General features: G+C 43.4%; 2 protein-coding genes across 2 annotated transcripts in view; one reads left to right on the top strand and one right to left on the bottom strand.

Moving 5' to 3' along the window:
* si:dkey-49n23.1 (semaphorin-3D) overlaps positions 1-12,673 on the bottom strand; it is a 44,891-nt gene extending 32,218 nt beyond the window's left edge. The window contains exon 1 of the mRNA XM_017439781.3: positions 12,389-12,673. The gene's annotated coding sequence lies outside the window, so the exon portion shown is untranslated. The remainder of the gene's footprint in view (positions 1-12,388) is intronic.
* An 860-nt stretch (positions 12,674-13,533) lies between these two features.
* Positions 13,534-14,255, top strand: part of LOC108250068 (protein SSUH2 homolog) — an 8,944-nt gene continuing 8,222 nt past the window's right edge. Inside the window, exon 1 of the mRNA XM_037975145.1 lies at positions 13,534-13,614. Within this exon, the coding sequence (XP_037831073.1) occupies positions 13,590-13,614 (25 nt within the window). The 5' untranslated portion in view covers positions 13,534-13,589. The remainder of the gene's footprint in view (positions 13,615-14,255) is intronic.

Genomic DNA, 14,255 nt, shown 5'->3' with positions numbered 1-14,255 from the left:
GCTCTAAACCTGGTCCTGTTGGAGCTCTAAACCCGGTCCTGTTTGGAGCTCTAAACCCGGTCCTGTTGGAGCTCTAAACCCGGTCCTGTTTGGAGCTCTAAACCTGGTCCTGTTTGGAGTTCTACAGCTCAAAGTTTAAACAGAAAGTTGGACTTTAATGACTGATCTGAGGTTTTAGATCTTTAACAGTTTTTATAAAGTCTCAGGTTCAGATTCTGAAGATGTCAGCTTCAGCTCACTGACGACAGGATCCGAACAGATGTAGGAAAAAATGAAGCCATAGTTTTTGTGGTTTCGTACACAAACTGAAGTTATCAATTCTCCTAAAATGTCTGTTGAACAGTCTCAGATTATCCTCCCTAGAAATGCAGTTTGTGTGAAAATGAAAAGTGTAAAATCAGCTGAAAAGAAGAATATCTGAGGACAAACATGATGCCTCTGGGGACTGAAAGGATTCAGTTAATTTGTTTTAGCAGGTGCTGTTTCTCTCTTTTAAAGCACTTTGTTTCTGGTGTAAAAAAAACAAAGAAAGAAACAGAAATGTTTGCAGCATCTCCTGCTGCTATAATCTGCCTTGTTGCAGACAAATTCGTGTTATTATCTTATCCTAGAATTAGAAAACTGTGAGCATCCAGGTCCATTTGAGAGGAAATAAGTGCATTAATTAGTCTGAGAACGCAGACTGAGCACAGAGGAGCCTTCAGGACCGACACACACTGAGTGAGACATGAAGTACCCCGTCCTCATTAGGCGTCCTGCCGAGCGCTGAAAGGAGCAGCTGGTGGGAAACCACACACAGGCAGACCTTCCCGACGCCTCCCGACACTCAGACAAAGCCCCGACTCCACGTGAAGCCTTTTCTCAGTCCGGCAGCTCTTCCCTCCTCACTGTGTTCTGTGAGAAGCTGCCGATGGCTGTCAATCACACGGCGAGCAGCAGGGACCCCCATCATTGAGCCAAAGGCCCCGAGAAACGACAACATCACGCAGAGAAGCAGCAGCCGGAGGAGAGGCAGGACACGGCTGAAATAAATCCTGCTCCAGGCAGCAGAAACATCTGATCTGAGTTCAGTCACAGCTTCTGTTTAACACATTGTGTGAGCCCGGTTCTGATGCATTATGGATCGGCCCAGATGTTTCTCTGTGATGAACTCACGCAGACTGCAACCAGATCATCTCCGTCAGGAAAGAAAGCCGAGTTTAACTGATTTGAGGGTTTGAATAAAGACGCAGAAACGATATCAGTTCCTTAAATCTGCATTTTGGACCCTGAAACATCTCTGATCTGTCATCATGGAGCTCCTGATTCCAACAGGATGAAGAGCTTCTGTTCCAAACCAAGAAGTTAAACATCTTCAGAAACCTCCTCTGAAGGTCTCCATGAACTTCTTCACCTCGTCTACGACGATGATGGTTTCACTTACCATTTAAATTCAGATTTCTCCCTTTTGGTTCAAACTGAAAATGTAACTGAAAGATTATGAGATCTGTGAGATGTTCTGACAAGCCACCACCTGAAATTCCAGCACTCTTAATGAGACAGGCAGATAGAAACGCCTCAATCAGCCGCTGAGTAAAAACTGTAAACTGTATTAAAAACATCCCTGAAGTGTTTGGTGTTAATATTTCTGTTTCTGCAGGCTTGGATGGAGGAGTTAAAAAGAGCCTCACTTCCTGTTTTGAAGAGAAAACTCTGAGCTCAGATACAATGGAAGTCAATGAGAGTTTGGGTGTGTGACCTCTGACCTCTGGGAGGATTAGAGAGGAACCCATCAGTCCTCCAGCAGAGAGACACGCTGGATGGAAAAACTGAAGAGGAGGAAAGATTGTGGATTGTGAAAAGTTAAAGCAGTAAATTCACTTTCTGTGGTAAAATCCTGAGAAGTGAGAATAATAATAAATCTGCTTCAAAGCTTAAAAATTGGTGACTTTATTAATTAACCAATTATATCCACTCTTCCTCCATCTTCCTCTTCCTCTTCTGGAGATTTGATTTGCCTCAGAGATCCGACTTATCAAACACTTCAGATAAAACTATCTGACAGATGAAGAAACTTTAACTAAAAGGAGTGAAATCATCCAACAGCCGCTGACGCGCACGTAAACTGATGCTGTTTGTTTGTTTAGTAAAATAAAACAGTTTCCCTACACACACACACACACACACACACGATTTTCCTCTGCACTCAGGGGTCCAAGGTTTGATTTCTTCTAAAATCATCTCATTAAAAATAAAATACGGTCCAGATTTATTAACCTGTTTAGGAAAAAGGACACATGTAACAGAAAACTGTGCCTAATGCAATAAAAGTCTCCATTAGTGCCTGCAGAGACTTCAGGTTACAGTAACACACATGTGTGAGTTTGTTTCGATGTTACGTGATAGTTTATTTTGTTTCTGCACAGAGAAAGCCACATGTGAGCAGTTAGTCACAGAAACCCACCTCCGTCATTAATTCAGTTCACAGTGACCCAAACACTTTACTCCACTGTAAGACCCTTTAATTTACTGTAATCATGTCTCTCTCTCACACACACACACACACACACACACATACACAGAGAAGATTTATGTGGAAACGCTTCAGTTCATGTCAGAGAAGAATCCGATCATTAAAGCTCTTCTTGTTTAAATAAAAAGCTTTGAAAACAAGAGAAGAATTAAAAGATTGAAATGTTTTTCTCTAATCTTGGTGAAAGAGTCGACGTGCCGCTCCGGGAAACCAGGCTGAGGTTGGGACATGGAGACAAATTGTTTCTTCTAACAGACAGAACATGTGTGGACTTCTTGTTAAAATTAGTTCTGGAAGTCTGAGTGGTTCTGATCCGTCTGAGGAGAGCAATCTGTGACAACAGGAAGGAGTAATTTCAAATTAAAAGCGTCAGGAGGATCACACTGCTCACCCAGGAAAGTACGGACGCTCGACCGGATCCAGGAGGAACAGTTTCATCCGGGTTCTGGAGCAGTGGACCCGATCTTCATCCTTGCTGAGGTTTCTGAGGGGGTCATGGTCTGAAGGCCGAACCCAGAGACCTTCTGTGGAAGGTGCAGGGTTCACTTTAAGGATGATCCGGTTCCTGAGGAACCCAAAGTCAGACCTGTGTCTGCATTCAGAGCTCGTTCCTGGTTCAGGTTGGACTCCAGCAGGACCGCTCCTGGGCCTGATCCGGGTTGTGGTGATCCTGAACAGGATCTCAGGGTCCAGTCGTGGAGAGGAGGGGGTCTCAGGGTCTCAGGATCTCAGGGTCCAGTCGTGGAGAGGAGGGGGTCTCAGGGTCTCAGGATCTCAGGTTCCAGTTGTGGAGAGGAGGGGGTCTCAGGGTCTCAGGGTCACAGCTGGGACCAGAGTCAGCCCCTTCAGGTCTGAGGCCCGGGTTCCCTCAGGGATCAGTCTGAGTCTGAGGTCTGGACCGACGCTGGAGGAGAAGATCAGGACTTTCAGAACCAGATCCTGGATCCAAGCAGCTGAGAGGAGCTTCTGCTGCAGGGTGGTAGTAGCTGAGACTCCTCCCTCACTCATCTCCCAGCAGCCACCTCATCATATGAGGGCACAAAAACAGCCGTAACTTTACAGACACTGAGCTGAAGTTCAACGTGGTAGTAGCTGAGAGTCGTTATTATACGTACACTGAGCGCGAACGCATCATCTGATGTCAGAACACTGAACGATTAAATAACGTAATTAACGAGGTTTGACCAAAACGAAGATCTCTAAATCTGTGGCGGGAGGAGATTCCTTCAAGGAACGCTAGGCCTTTAATTCAAAGCTGTTTTCTTGATGCATGAAACATTCGAAGTGAAACTCCTGATGGTGTGTGTGTGTGTGTGTGTGTGTGTGTGTGTGTGTGTGTGTGTGTGGGAGTGCAGGGTGTAGCCGGTAATGGCTGGGCTCTGGGCCCGAGCAGTTGGAGGTTATCTCCCTCCTCTGATTTGTTATCGTCTCAGCAGAGATCCAGAACCTGATGAGAGCCTCGGCTGGGAGACGTTCTGCAGCGTCTCTGCAGCGTTTCTCTGCATTCGAAGGTTTTATTTGGCTCTGAACTCTGATATCCTGACCGGAGGTTGACCTCTGACCCGTCATGGCGTGTCATCTGACAACAGCAGATCTACAGACTTTTATTTGACTGCAGTAACTTTAAAAGTTTGTTTTCTTTTACATTTTTATGTGTGACCTAAAAAGAGTCATGTGCACATAAATATCACTTTAACAGCTGCTCCGTTTATCAACTTTCTTCACTATTTGTCTTTTTTAATAGACATACGGTAATGGATGCTGTCGTTAATTTGATGAACTAACAGTTTATTTAGAATAAATAAATCAGTTTGATCAAACCCTGCAGGAACAGCAGGTTGTGTTGCAGCTGTCCTTTCTGTCCTGTGAGGACATGAGGACGTGAGGACAACAATGAGCTTCATGTTCGGATGTTTACAGTCCGTTCTTCATGTCGGCGGTGATTTGTGACCCGGAGTCGGTCTGCAGACACGTTGGAGCCCTGCGGCGAGGCGGCGTGATGTTGGACACTCCCTGGAAGTGTCCACGTTTATAGGACACTTTATAGGACGTTTATAGGACAGCATGTTTACTCTGGACTTCCTGTCTGGAAGAAGTTTTCTGAATTTCATTAAGTGCAAATCGATTTAAATCTGACGGCAGGTAAAGCTGCTCCTCTGCAGTTCTTTAAAAACTGAAAACACATGAAAGCATTTTTCCTGCAGAGATTTCTGCAGAAGCTGAACGGAAAGACGTTTTATTTATTTCTCACAAATAAAGGAAATCCTGTATAGTTCTGGGCTTCGTTTATTTCAAAGACTTCAGAAATTAAAATTATATTCTTTCAAGACAAACAGAAAATGTTGCTGGATCTGTCAGAGCTCAGAGATTGTCTTTGATTAAAATCTGTTCAGTGGTTCTTGAGATATTTTGCTAACAGACAGAGATGATAAGAGACGTTCATCTAATAAAACTGTGGTTTCAGGGCGATGAGCCAACCAGAAACTTTGAAACTGTCTCCAGGTGTGAGTGAGAGCGTGATTGGTTGTTTGTTTCGTTTGTCTCTATGTGTCCCTGTGACGGACTGGAGACCTGTCCAGGTGTCCCTGTGACAGACCTGTCCAGGTGTCCCTGTGACGGACCTGTCCAGGTGTCCCTGTGACAGACCTGTCCAGGTGTCCCCCCCTCACACAGTGACGGCTGCAGACAGACTCCACCTCCCCGTGACCCAGACAGGAGCAGCAGGTAAATAAAATGTAGAGACGGACCGAACCAGGGGTGGACTCATCATTTCCGTCCTCTGGGACATAAGCTGGACATCTGTCTCAGCGTCTCAGGCTTTGTTTTATTTTTATCCCAGGTTCCCGTCTCGGCTCGTTGAATTAGTCACGTCTGCAGCTCGTGGTTCTGTTTGTTTCAGGCCTAATTAATGAGCCGCTCTCAGGATGGAAGCAACAATAAAGTTTTCTTCTGTCAGACTGAGAGCTTCCTTCCACCTCTGCAACCATGGCAACAAACCTGGGAGCTGGCGCCAGGACACACACTCACACACACACACACACACACACACACACACACACACACACACACACATGCACACAGAGTCAAACTCTGAACATTACGATGGAACATAGTCAATGATTTTATTTTTATCTAAGTTTTTCTCAGAGAAGCGTGACAGAACTGACTGCAGCGATCAGAAAGCTTTTATCTGCAGAAGATCCAGCTCCAGACCGTCTGCAGTTCTTTGAGGATGTTTTTGGATCTGAACGGAGGTCGTCCTTCCTTTACAGTTAAAACAGACATCCCCCCCCCCCCTCTTTTTGTCTGGAGCTACAAATTATATCTGACAAAAATCAAAAATCAAAACTAAAACAGCTCGTAAAGATTTGTATCAAAGACAAACCCTTTTATTCCTGCCAGGACAGAGAAAAAGACCAAACTTTTATAAAATAAACAAATAAATACATCTTTTTATCACCAGGAAAGGCGGGAGATCATGTAACTGCCTGTGAGTCTCATGAAAAACTGGACAAATTCAAATTAATCTCTGGCATGAAAGGCGGCGGGTGATATGCATTCCGTCCAGGAGAGCTGGGAGCTGGAGACTCGGTGCTCGACAGTAAACCCTGCAGCTTCCTGTTTACCTCCTCGGTATCTCTGCGCTGCAGCGTTAACGAGAAACGCTCGCTTTGCTGTTTCAGGAGTTTGGAAAGATTCACAAAACAAATCTGTCTGGAACTGAACTCAGTCTGATTCTGAAACTAATAATAAACTGCAAACAAACTGAGACACTTTGTGACTGAACTGCAACAGATAAATCTGCGAACCACTGGCAGGAACACTGCGTTGCACCACTTCAGTGGTTCCAGGTGAAAATCTGCATATTTTCCTGCAGTTTTGTGTTTCCAACTAGTGAAAACACAACAATCCAACCATGAAGGCAGAATTTAGGAAGAACTTCACCGACAAAGAACATATCCAAGTATCTTTCTGACATAAAGCATGCTCGCTCTGTCACTGAAGTGTTTATCAACCAGCAGAAAGCTCAGAAAGAAACTAAATTCATCATCAGGAGGTGATGAAACCAGCCGGAGGTTATCGGTTTGTTTCATTTGGCAGCGCAGAGCGGAGCCTTGTGTCGGGACGTCACTGAGCTGGACTATATGCTCCTCAGACTTACTTCATCAGCTCACCTCTGACCTTTAACCCCTCCACCTGCCGTCGCTGTGAGAACTCGACAGGAAACTCTGACTTTAACACCTTCCTTCGGATAACTCCGGCACATTAACAGCAATATTTAATAATATCAGAAAATAAACTAAGATTCTGTGACGCTTCACAGCTGATATTTCTGCAGAGATGACAGTTTAAACAACCACTGATAGAAATAAAGGTAATCATTAAGGTGTGATCGTTATTTTTATATAATTCAGCTAAAGTCAGGGATGTTAGCGTCACTAAAACGTCTCAGACTCATTACCATGGTGATAAAACAGAAAGACTTCGGTCACGATGCAAACCGTTCTGTCGGACGTAACGAGGAGCTGAAGACCCCTGAGACCCCGCAGAGACCGTCCACATCGGACCAGAAGGACTTCTGCTTTTATCTAATTTGGCTAAAACGTGCTTTTAAAAATCATACTTTGATTCCTGGAGATCGTCTAACTGCTGGTTCGTGGCCCACAGAAGGCCCCCGACCCCCAACTTGAATGAAGTGTCAGTTTGTTCTGTTTCTGTCTGCATTTTGTCCCTCTGGGCTCAGATTTTAAACTGAATATTTGTCATAAAAACATTCATGTTCACACATGTTAAATAAACAACATTTGGTCATGTTGTGACTTTTCTGTTTGTGAAACATTTCATTTTTTTCCGGCAGCTTCAGGCTGGATTTTAACGGCAGCAGCTCTGTCTCAGAGCCAGTCTCCTCCAGTCCAGAACCGCCCTGCTCACACACACACACACACACACACACAGAGCCTCACACACACACACACGCTGACAGCTGAGGTCACGGCTCTGGGCGGGCCTTGACCTTGGCTTTAAAGCTGCAGCTCCTCAGTGGTGACCCAGCAGCAGCTCAGCTGATGTCAGCCCAGCTGGGTGGCCGCCTGTCCGTCACTCAGTCTGGGTGCAGACACTCAATAATCTGTTTGTCTTGGAACTAAACTTGTTTAATAAAATAAAACTTTGGAGGCTCCCAGCAGCAACGTTTGAAAGTTTAATCCGTCATGATGTTGGTTTGGATCAACATTAAGGGCTTGGTTCTGAGGTTCTGATGATGAAATAAAAACCAAACTGTTTTTTTTTTTAACGGGTAATCATCACAGATTATTCTTTATTCTTATTTGCAGGAAAGCCACAATAAAAACAGGCTCCACACTGACTTTACAAACAGCTGAGTTTAAGGCGAGAACTGATCCTCTGATCGATATAAAACCACAGAAATCCTCCGTTCTCTGCTCGCAGCAGCTTCAGGAAGTATTCACACCTTCAGCAGCAACAATCAGACTGGATCAGAACAAAAACCATGAGGTCAAATAACTGCCAACACAACCCCAACAGTGAAGCACGGTGGTGGCAGCATCATGATGTGGGGGTGTGTTTCAGCAGCAGGGACTGGGAGGCTGAGAGATCTTCAGTGAAGGTTGACCTCCCAACAACGACCCAAAACACATCAGAACCAGACAGAACCCTGATCTGACTCTTGAGTTGAGGGTCTTCTGACACAAATGTGATTTGAAAAGTTTTATTTTTAATAAAATTTATGCAAACCTCTGTTTCCATTCTGTCATTCTGAGATACTGATGATGGTCTGAATCCTCTCTGAAGTCATAAATTTAAAATATTTTAACTTTTATCAACACAAACTGCTCAAATCAGAACTTCCCGACTCGTTTTATGAGAATATTTAATCGTTTATATTCTTATCTTTTGACCTTTTTCTCCTCACATCTGCAAAACTATTTCCTGTCCTCTGCAGCAAGAAACTTTGTTTTTTTTAACTGCCACACAAAGCGACATATTCCAGAAAAACAGACTAAATAAAGAGAACAAGACAGAATGAGCACAAAAACAAACAGATTGAGTCGACCTTGTTCACACAGGAAGCAGCAGGAGAGGAAGGAAAAAACAACAAACTGCATCCAAACATCCTGCTGAACAAATAATAACCAATAAAACAACCAAACGACTTCCTCAGCAGCGCCTGGTCGAGTGTTGGATGATATTTAATTATTAATTCTGTCTGAACAAAGAGTCCGGATCTGAACGCAGGTGGATCCAACGCAACACGACTCGTCTCAGACTGACGACCACAGCGGGTCCAAAAACAATCAGAACCGCGCAGCGTCCTGAATCCACCGAGGTTAATAAAACTGGATTCCACTAAAACCTTCAGCTGAAATAGCTTCACACTCTGATTTATTCAACCCGTTAAAACAAACTTCATTTATTGCATTTTTAAGCGGCCCAGAAGCTCAGAGGCTGCGAGGGTTTCTGCCCTCAGAGGACTGAAGCAGGTTTTCTCCTGCAGCTCCTAACGCAGCCCATCAGTCCTTAAAACGCAGAGGCGTTCGGACACGAGGGGGTCAAAGGTCAAACCAGAGCGTCGCACAGATTTGTGTTTTGTTTTTGAAGGACTTCAGCAGCAAATTAGAAAGTCTGCCGAGGACGTGAACTAACACACGATGGAAAACTAAATCTGTTCTTTGAATAAAAACTAACATTTAGATTCACTGCTGGAAAAACGTTTAACTCAGGCGTCTAATCTTCATACCTTCAAAATAAAAGCCTAACAGTCCTTGAAGGAATGCTTATCACCCGCCTCCTTTCAGGAGTTTTAAACTGAAATTATCTGAGAATGATGGAGCTGTAACCATTCCTTCAAAATAACGATGTTATTTTAATGTTATTCAGTTTTTTTAGTTGTTGCTCATCTTTCATGGCAACGGGCGATAATGTAACAGCACCCTGCCATCCTGTCAGCTTCTTCTGTTTTTTCACAGAAACACAAACGTCTCGCCTCGTCGATTCGATGGATTCAGAGACACAAACTGTACGACAGGTGAGATAATTAATCTGATGGTGTTCTGCATCTGTCTGCTCTTCCTCCTCCACCGAGGGAAGTTCTCCGCCCGGATCCCGGACCAGAACCTGCAGAACCGTCCCCTCCCGCCCTCGGCTCAAAAGAAACCAATTGCTTCATGTTTCCAGAGTTTCTCAGGGTTTCGTCATCCTGCTCAGGCTGATGTGTTCACATCACAACATAAACCATCTAAAGGCCAGATAAACATCCACATGAAGAATGGAGACACGCCATGATGACGAAGAGCCCAGAAAAACATCCTCTTCATCATCTGTGAAGGCCTCGTCTTTCTGTTTTCAGGGAGCTGAGAAACTTCCCACCACATCTTTCACCACAAAGACCTCAGAACAATTTATGTATTTATTCAGAGCCGTAAATCAGCTGACATCAGTCTGAGCCGAGGACCAGATCTGTCCAAGAGACAGACAGACTGGACCAGAGAATAAAAACTGTCTGAGTCGTGACTTTCAGAAACAGGAAATAAACTCAGTCCTGTTTGGTTTCTTCCTATGCATCATCTCTGCAACAATAACTGAGTTCAGAACAGAGCAGAGATTTCAGAGATCTGAAGTTTAGAGATGGAGTTTCTGCAGAAATATAAGTTTGTTTCATTTTCTGTAAAAGTAGGACAGATGTGTTGGAGTCCCAGAACATCTGTTCACAGCAGTAATAATCTGAGAGCTCAAAACTCAACAACAATCTGTTTAATCCTGCATCAAGAAACGTTTAATTCAACTGTTTCACACAAAGAAAAGTTCAAAACAGAAACTTTTACACTTCCTGTCTTTGTTCAAAAGCAGAAACTGAAAATTAAAAAAGGCGGCAGAAAGAGACGCTTTTGTTTTATGTGAAGTTCAGGGAATAAAATGATCTAATCTCCTGAATCAGAGCTGTTCCTGAATGTCTCACACACACCCTCACACACCCTCACCCCCGCACACACACACACACATCAGTCTGAATACGGTCAGATTTATTTTTCGTCTCAGTTCAGACTTTTCTCTGATTTGAGCCACAGGCCGATCGACTGGATTCAGCTTCTTTAACCCTGATCAGAACATCAGCAGAACATCAGCAGAACATCAGCAGAACATCAGCAGAACATCAGCAGAACATCAGTAGAACATCAATAGATCATCAGCAGAACATCAGCAGAACATCAGCAGAACATCAGCAGAACATCAGCAGAACATCAGCAGAACTTCAGTAGAACATCAGCAGAACGTCAGCAGAACTTCAGCAGAACATCAGCAGAACATCAGCAGAACTTCAGTAGAACATCAGCAGAACGTCAGCAGAACTTCAGCAGAACATCAGCAGAACTTCAGCAGAACTTCAGCAGAACATCAGCAGAACGTTCCTCCATGTCGGCCTGTTTGCTCCTCACCTCCTGACAGGTTCCTCCTCCTGAACTTCACTCCAGTTTTTATCCTCAGTTGGTTTTTAAATTAAATTATTTTCTGTTTCACCTGTTTTAACTGACAGGATTACATGATCGCCCGCCGACAAACGGACAGAACAACCGAGTCATCTGAGGATAACCGACAGGAAACAGGTGGGAACCAAAGGAAAACAGGAAGTGGAACTCAAACAGGTGCACAGATGAACCAATCATGACTCGGCGCTCTGATTTCCCTCCCTTCTCATGAGTCAGCAGTTTATTAGCAGCTGTTAGTCTGCAGGCTTCTGTCTGATTGTTGTTGTTGTTGTTGTTGTTGTTTGTGTTTTAATGTTGAACGTCTCCTCAGAGTTCAGGTTTATAAATCCTGATTCCATCAGTTCAGTTTGATGGAACCAAACTTTGGTTCCATTAAAATAAACTTTATTCTTAGATTTAAAAGCAGCAGCCTCAGCTTTTGATTGACAGCTCGCTGAGCCAATAGGAGCTCCGGACCCTGAGGTTCTGGTTCCAGCTCAGAAACAGGCAGGAAAACAACAATCTGCACAAACACACCGAGGACAGGAAGCAGCAATCGGACCGGGCCGCAGAGGAGGTTCTGACCTCCAGAACAGGAAGACCCAGACAATGAGGGGGGTCTACTGACAGGGTGACACACTGATCCAACCGGGTTCTGATGGATCCAACTGGGTTCTGGCGGATCCAACCGGGTTCTGACGGATCTAACCGGGTTCTGACTGATCCAACCGGGTTCTAGTGGATCCAACAGAGTTCTGACTGATCTTACCGGGTTCTGATGGATCCAACTGGGTTCTGATGGATCCAACCGGGTTCTGATGGATCTATCAGAGGGTTCTGTTGTTCATGAACTCAGCTGCAGGTGACAGATCAGGTGACCCCCCCTCTGAGATATCAGCTGACTCTGAATGCTGTCTTACAGAACCATCGGTTCTAGAACACCTCCCAGGAACATCTGAGGAACATCTCTGAGGAACATCTCTGAGGAACATCTCTGAAGAACATCTCTCAGGTGTCTAAGTTCTTTAGTTTCTGGTTGTAGAACAAATTAAAATAATCAACTTTGACTCAAAATAAATGAAAATAAAAGCCCCGAAGCGTCAGAACCAAATAAAATTAGACACAAACTCTAAACTTTAAAACCTTCTCTGTGGTCCAGAAAGTTCTTCAGACCTTAAAACAGGTTCATGTGGATCAGGAGAGTTCTGCAGAGAACAGACACCACCAGAACCCAGAACCCAGAACATGGACCATCAGAACTCTGCTCAGAAACACGAGAATAATCCCAAACAAACATCTGTTGACTCTTCGGTTTGATCACAAATAATTATTTATAAATATAAAGAGAACCGAACAGAACCAGAACTCATTTATAAGACAGTTCCAAACTCACCGGTCTGGGCTCTGGTTCCGGTCCGGTTCCGGGTCTCTGGACTCTGGTTCTGTTCCACCTTCAGGTGAGGAGATGCCGGGTGTGATGCGGGTCAGAACCGGGACACGTGAAGTCTCCAGTGGGTCCAAACAGACTGATGAGTTCAGGAGCTGCTGCTTTCTGCTGCAGGGTGCTGCGTTCACTGACCGCTCGGAAACACCGCCTTCATCAGATTAAACAGGTTTATTATCAACAAACATCAACTCTGCTCCTAATTATCTGCATTATTTATGACCCACGGTCACGTGAAACATCAGAGGTTAACTTTACTATTATTTTTATTTATTTCTCAGCATATTCTCTGTTGGTTTGTTTATTTTTATTTCTTTTCCCTCTGATGTTTTCTTACAAAAGTGACGCTGCAGACATCAAAACTCTCCTAGTTTATTTAATTTATTAAAATAAAAAACATTTCTTATTTATTTGCTTTCTGAAGTTAATAGTAATACAGATGAGGATAACAGAGGGCGTTCAGATTTACGAGATTTACTGAGTGACCACAAACACACCACGGGATTTTTTAACAAGCGCTTCCCCTGGTGGCGGAATACTGTCAACGCACCCAACAGAGATTAGATTAGATTAGATTAGATTAGATTAGATTAGATTAGATTAGATTAGATTAGATTAGATTAGATTAGATTAGGTTTATAATTTCACTCTTTTTAATCTGCACTCTTTGTTCCAGTTTTTTTTTTTTTATTGCTGAACATTTGTTGTTTGTTCAGTTTTTAATTATTTATCATATTTTTGTGCTTTCGTTGTCCACTTTTATTGAATATTTAAATTTTTTTGTCGCTGTACAGCATTTTGCTTTGCCTTTAGCTTGAAAAGCAACAACACAAATAAAGACTGATTGATTCTTTTAGAAATAAAACAACATTTTGCTGCTGAAGCTAAAAATTTGAACAGATTCTGTCAGAAGCAGAAAAATCAGAAAATCATGAAAAGTGAGTCCTGACACTAAGAACCTGAACACATCTGGAAAAATAAGAAAGGATCATAAAGAAAAACCGGAAAACAACAACTATTATCCGCGGTGCCCACTCATAGGGGCTTTTACTGTGAAAGTCTAAACAGGAAGTGGGCTGTTATGGTCGCCCCTGATGTTCTCGTGACGTCAGCAGAGGTGTGTTCTGGTTCTGAGCGGAGAAGCGGAAAAATGGACGAGAAAGAAGAAGACCTCGGTGAGTGGTTTTATTTTTTTATTTCTAGACTTTTATTTTGAAAGCTGAACTTTCTGCGCAGCTTGTTTTTGTTTTCTTTCAGTGCGACCGGAGTTTTCAGGATGTTTCTCTGAGCTGTCAGCCTGTTCTGTTGGTTCTGGTGGTTCTGATGGTTCTGGTGGTTCTGATGGTTCTGACAGACAGCAGTCAGTTTGTGTTTGTCTTATTTAAAACTTTCTGGACTTCAGAAGTTTTCAGACAAACTGATAAATCAAACTGACCTGGCTGCAGAGAGGAAGGCTCTGATTCTGATTCTTATTTAAAATAAAAACTAAAACTAAAAGTTTTAAAGATAATTCAGTTATTTTAAATAAACCTTTAGTTTTAGTTTAACTTAGTCCTGTTGTTGTTTGTTGTTATCCTGTTGTTGTCCAATTATTGTTCAGTTGTTTTCTTGTAGTTGTCCAGTTGTTGTCTTGTAGTTGTCCTGTTGTTGTCCTGTTGTTGTTCTGTTGTTGTCCTGTTGTTGTCCTGTTGTTGTTCTGTTGTTGTCCTGTTGTTGTCCTGTAGTTGACCTGTAGTTGTCCTGTTGTTGTCCTGTTGTTGTCCTGTAGTTGTCCTGTTGTTGTCCTGTAGTTGACCTGTAGTTGTCCTGTTGTTGT

Source organism: Kryptolebias marmoratus, linkage group LG4 (assembly GCF_001649575.2).
Source record: "Kryptolebias marmoratus isolate JLee-2015 linkage group LG4, ASM164957v2, whole genome shotgun sequence".
NCBI lineage: Eukaryota > Metazoa > Chordata > Actinopteri > Cyprinodontiformes > Rivulidae > Kryptolebias > Kryptolebias marmoratus.
This window is presented reverse-complemented; position numbering and strand designations above follow the sequence as displayed.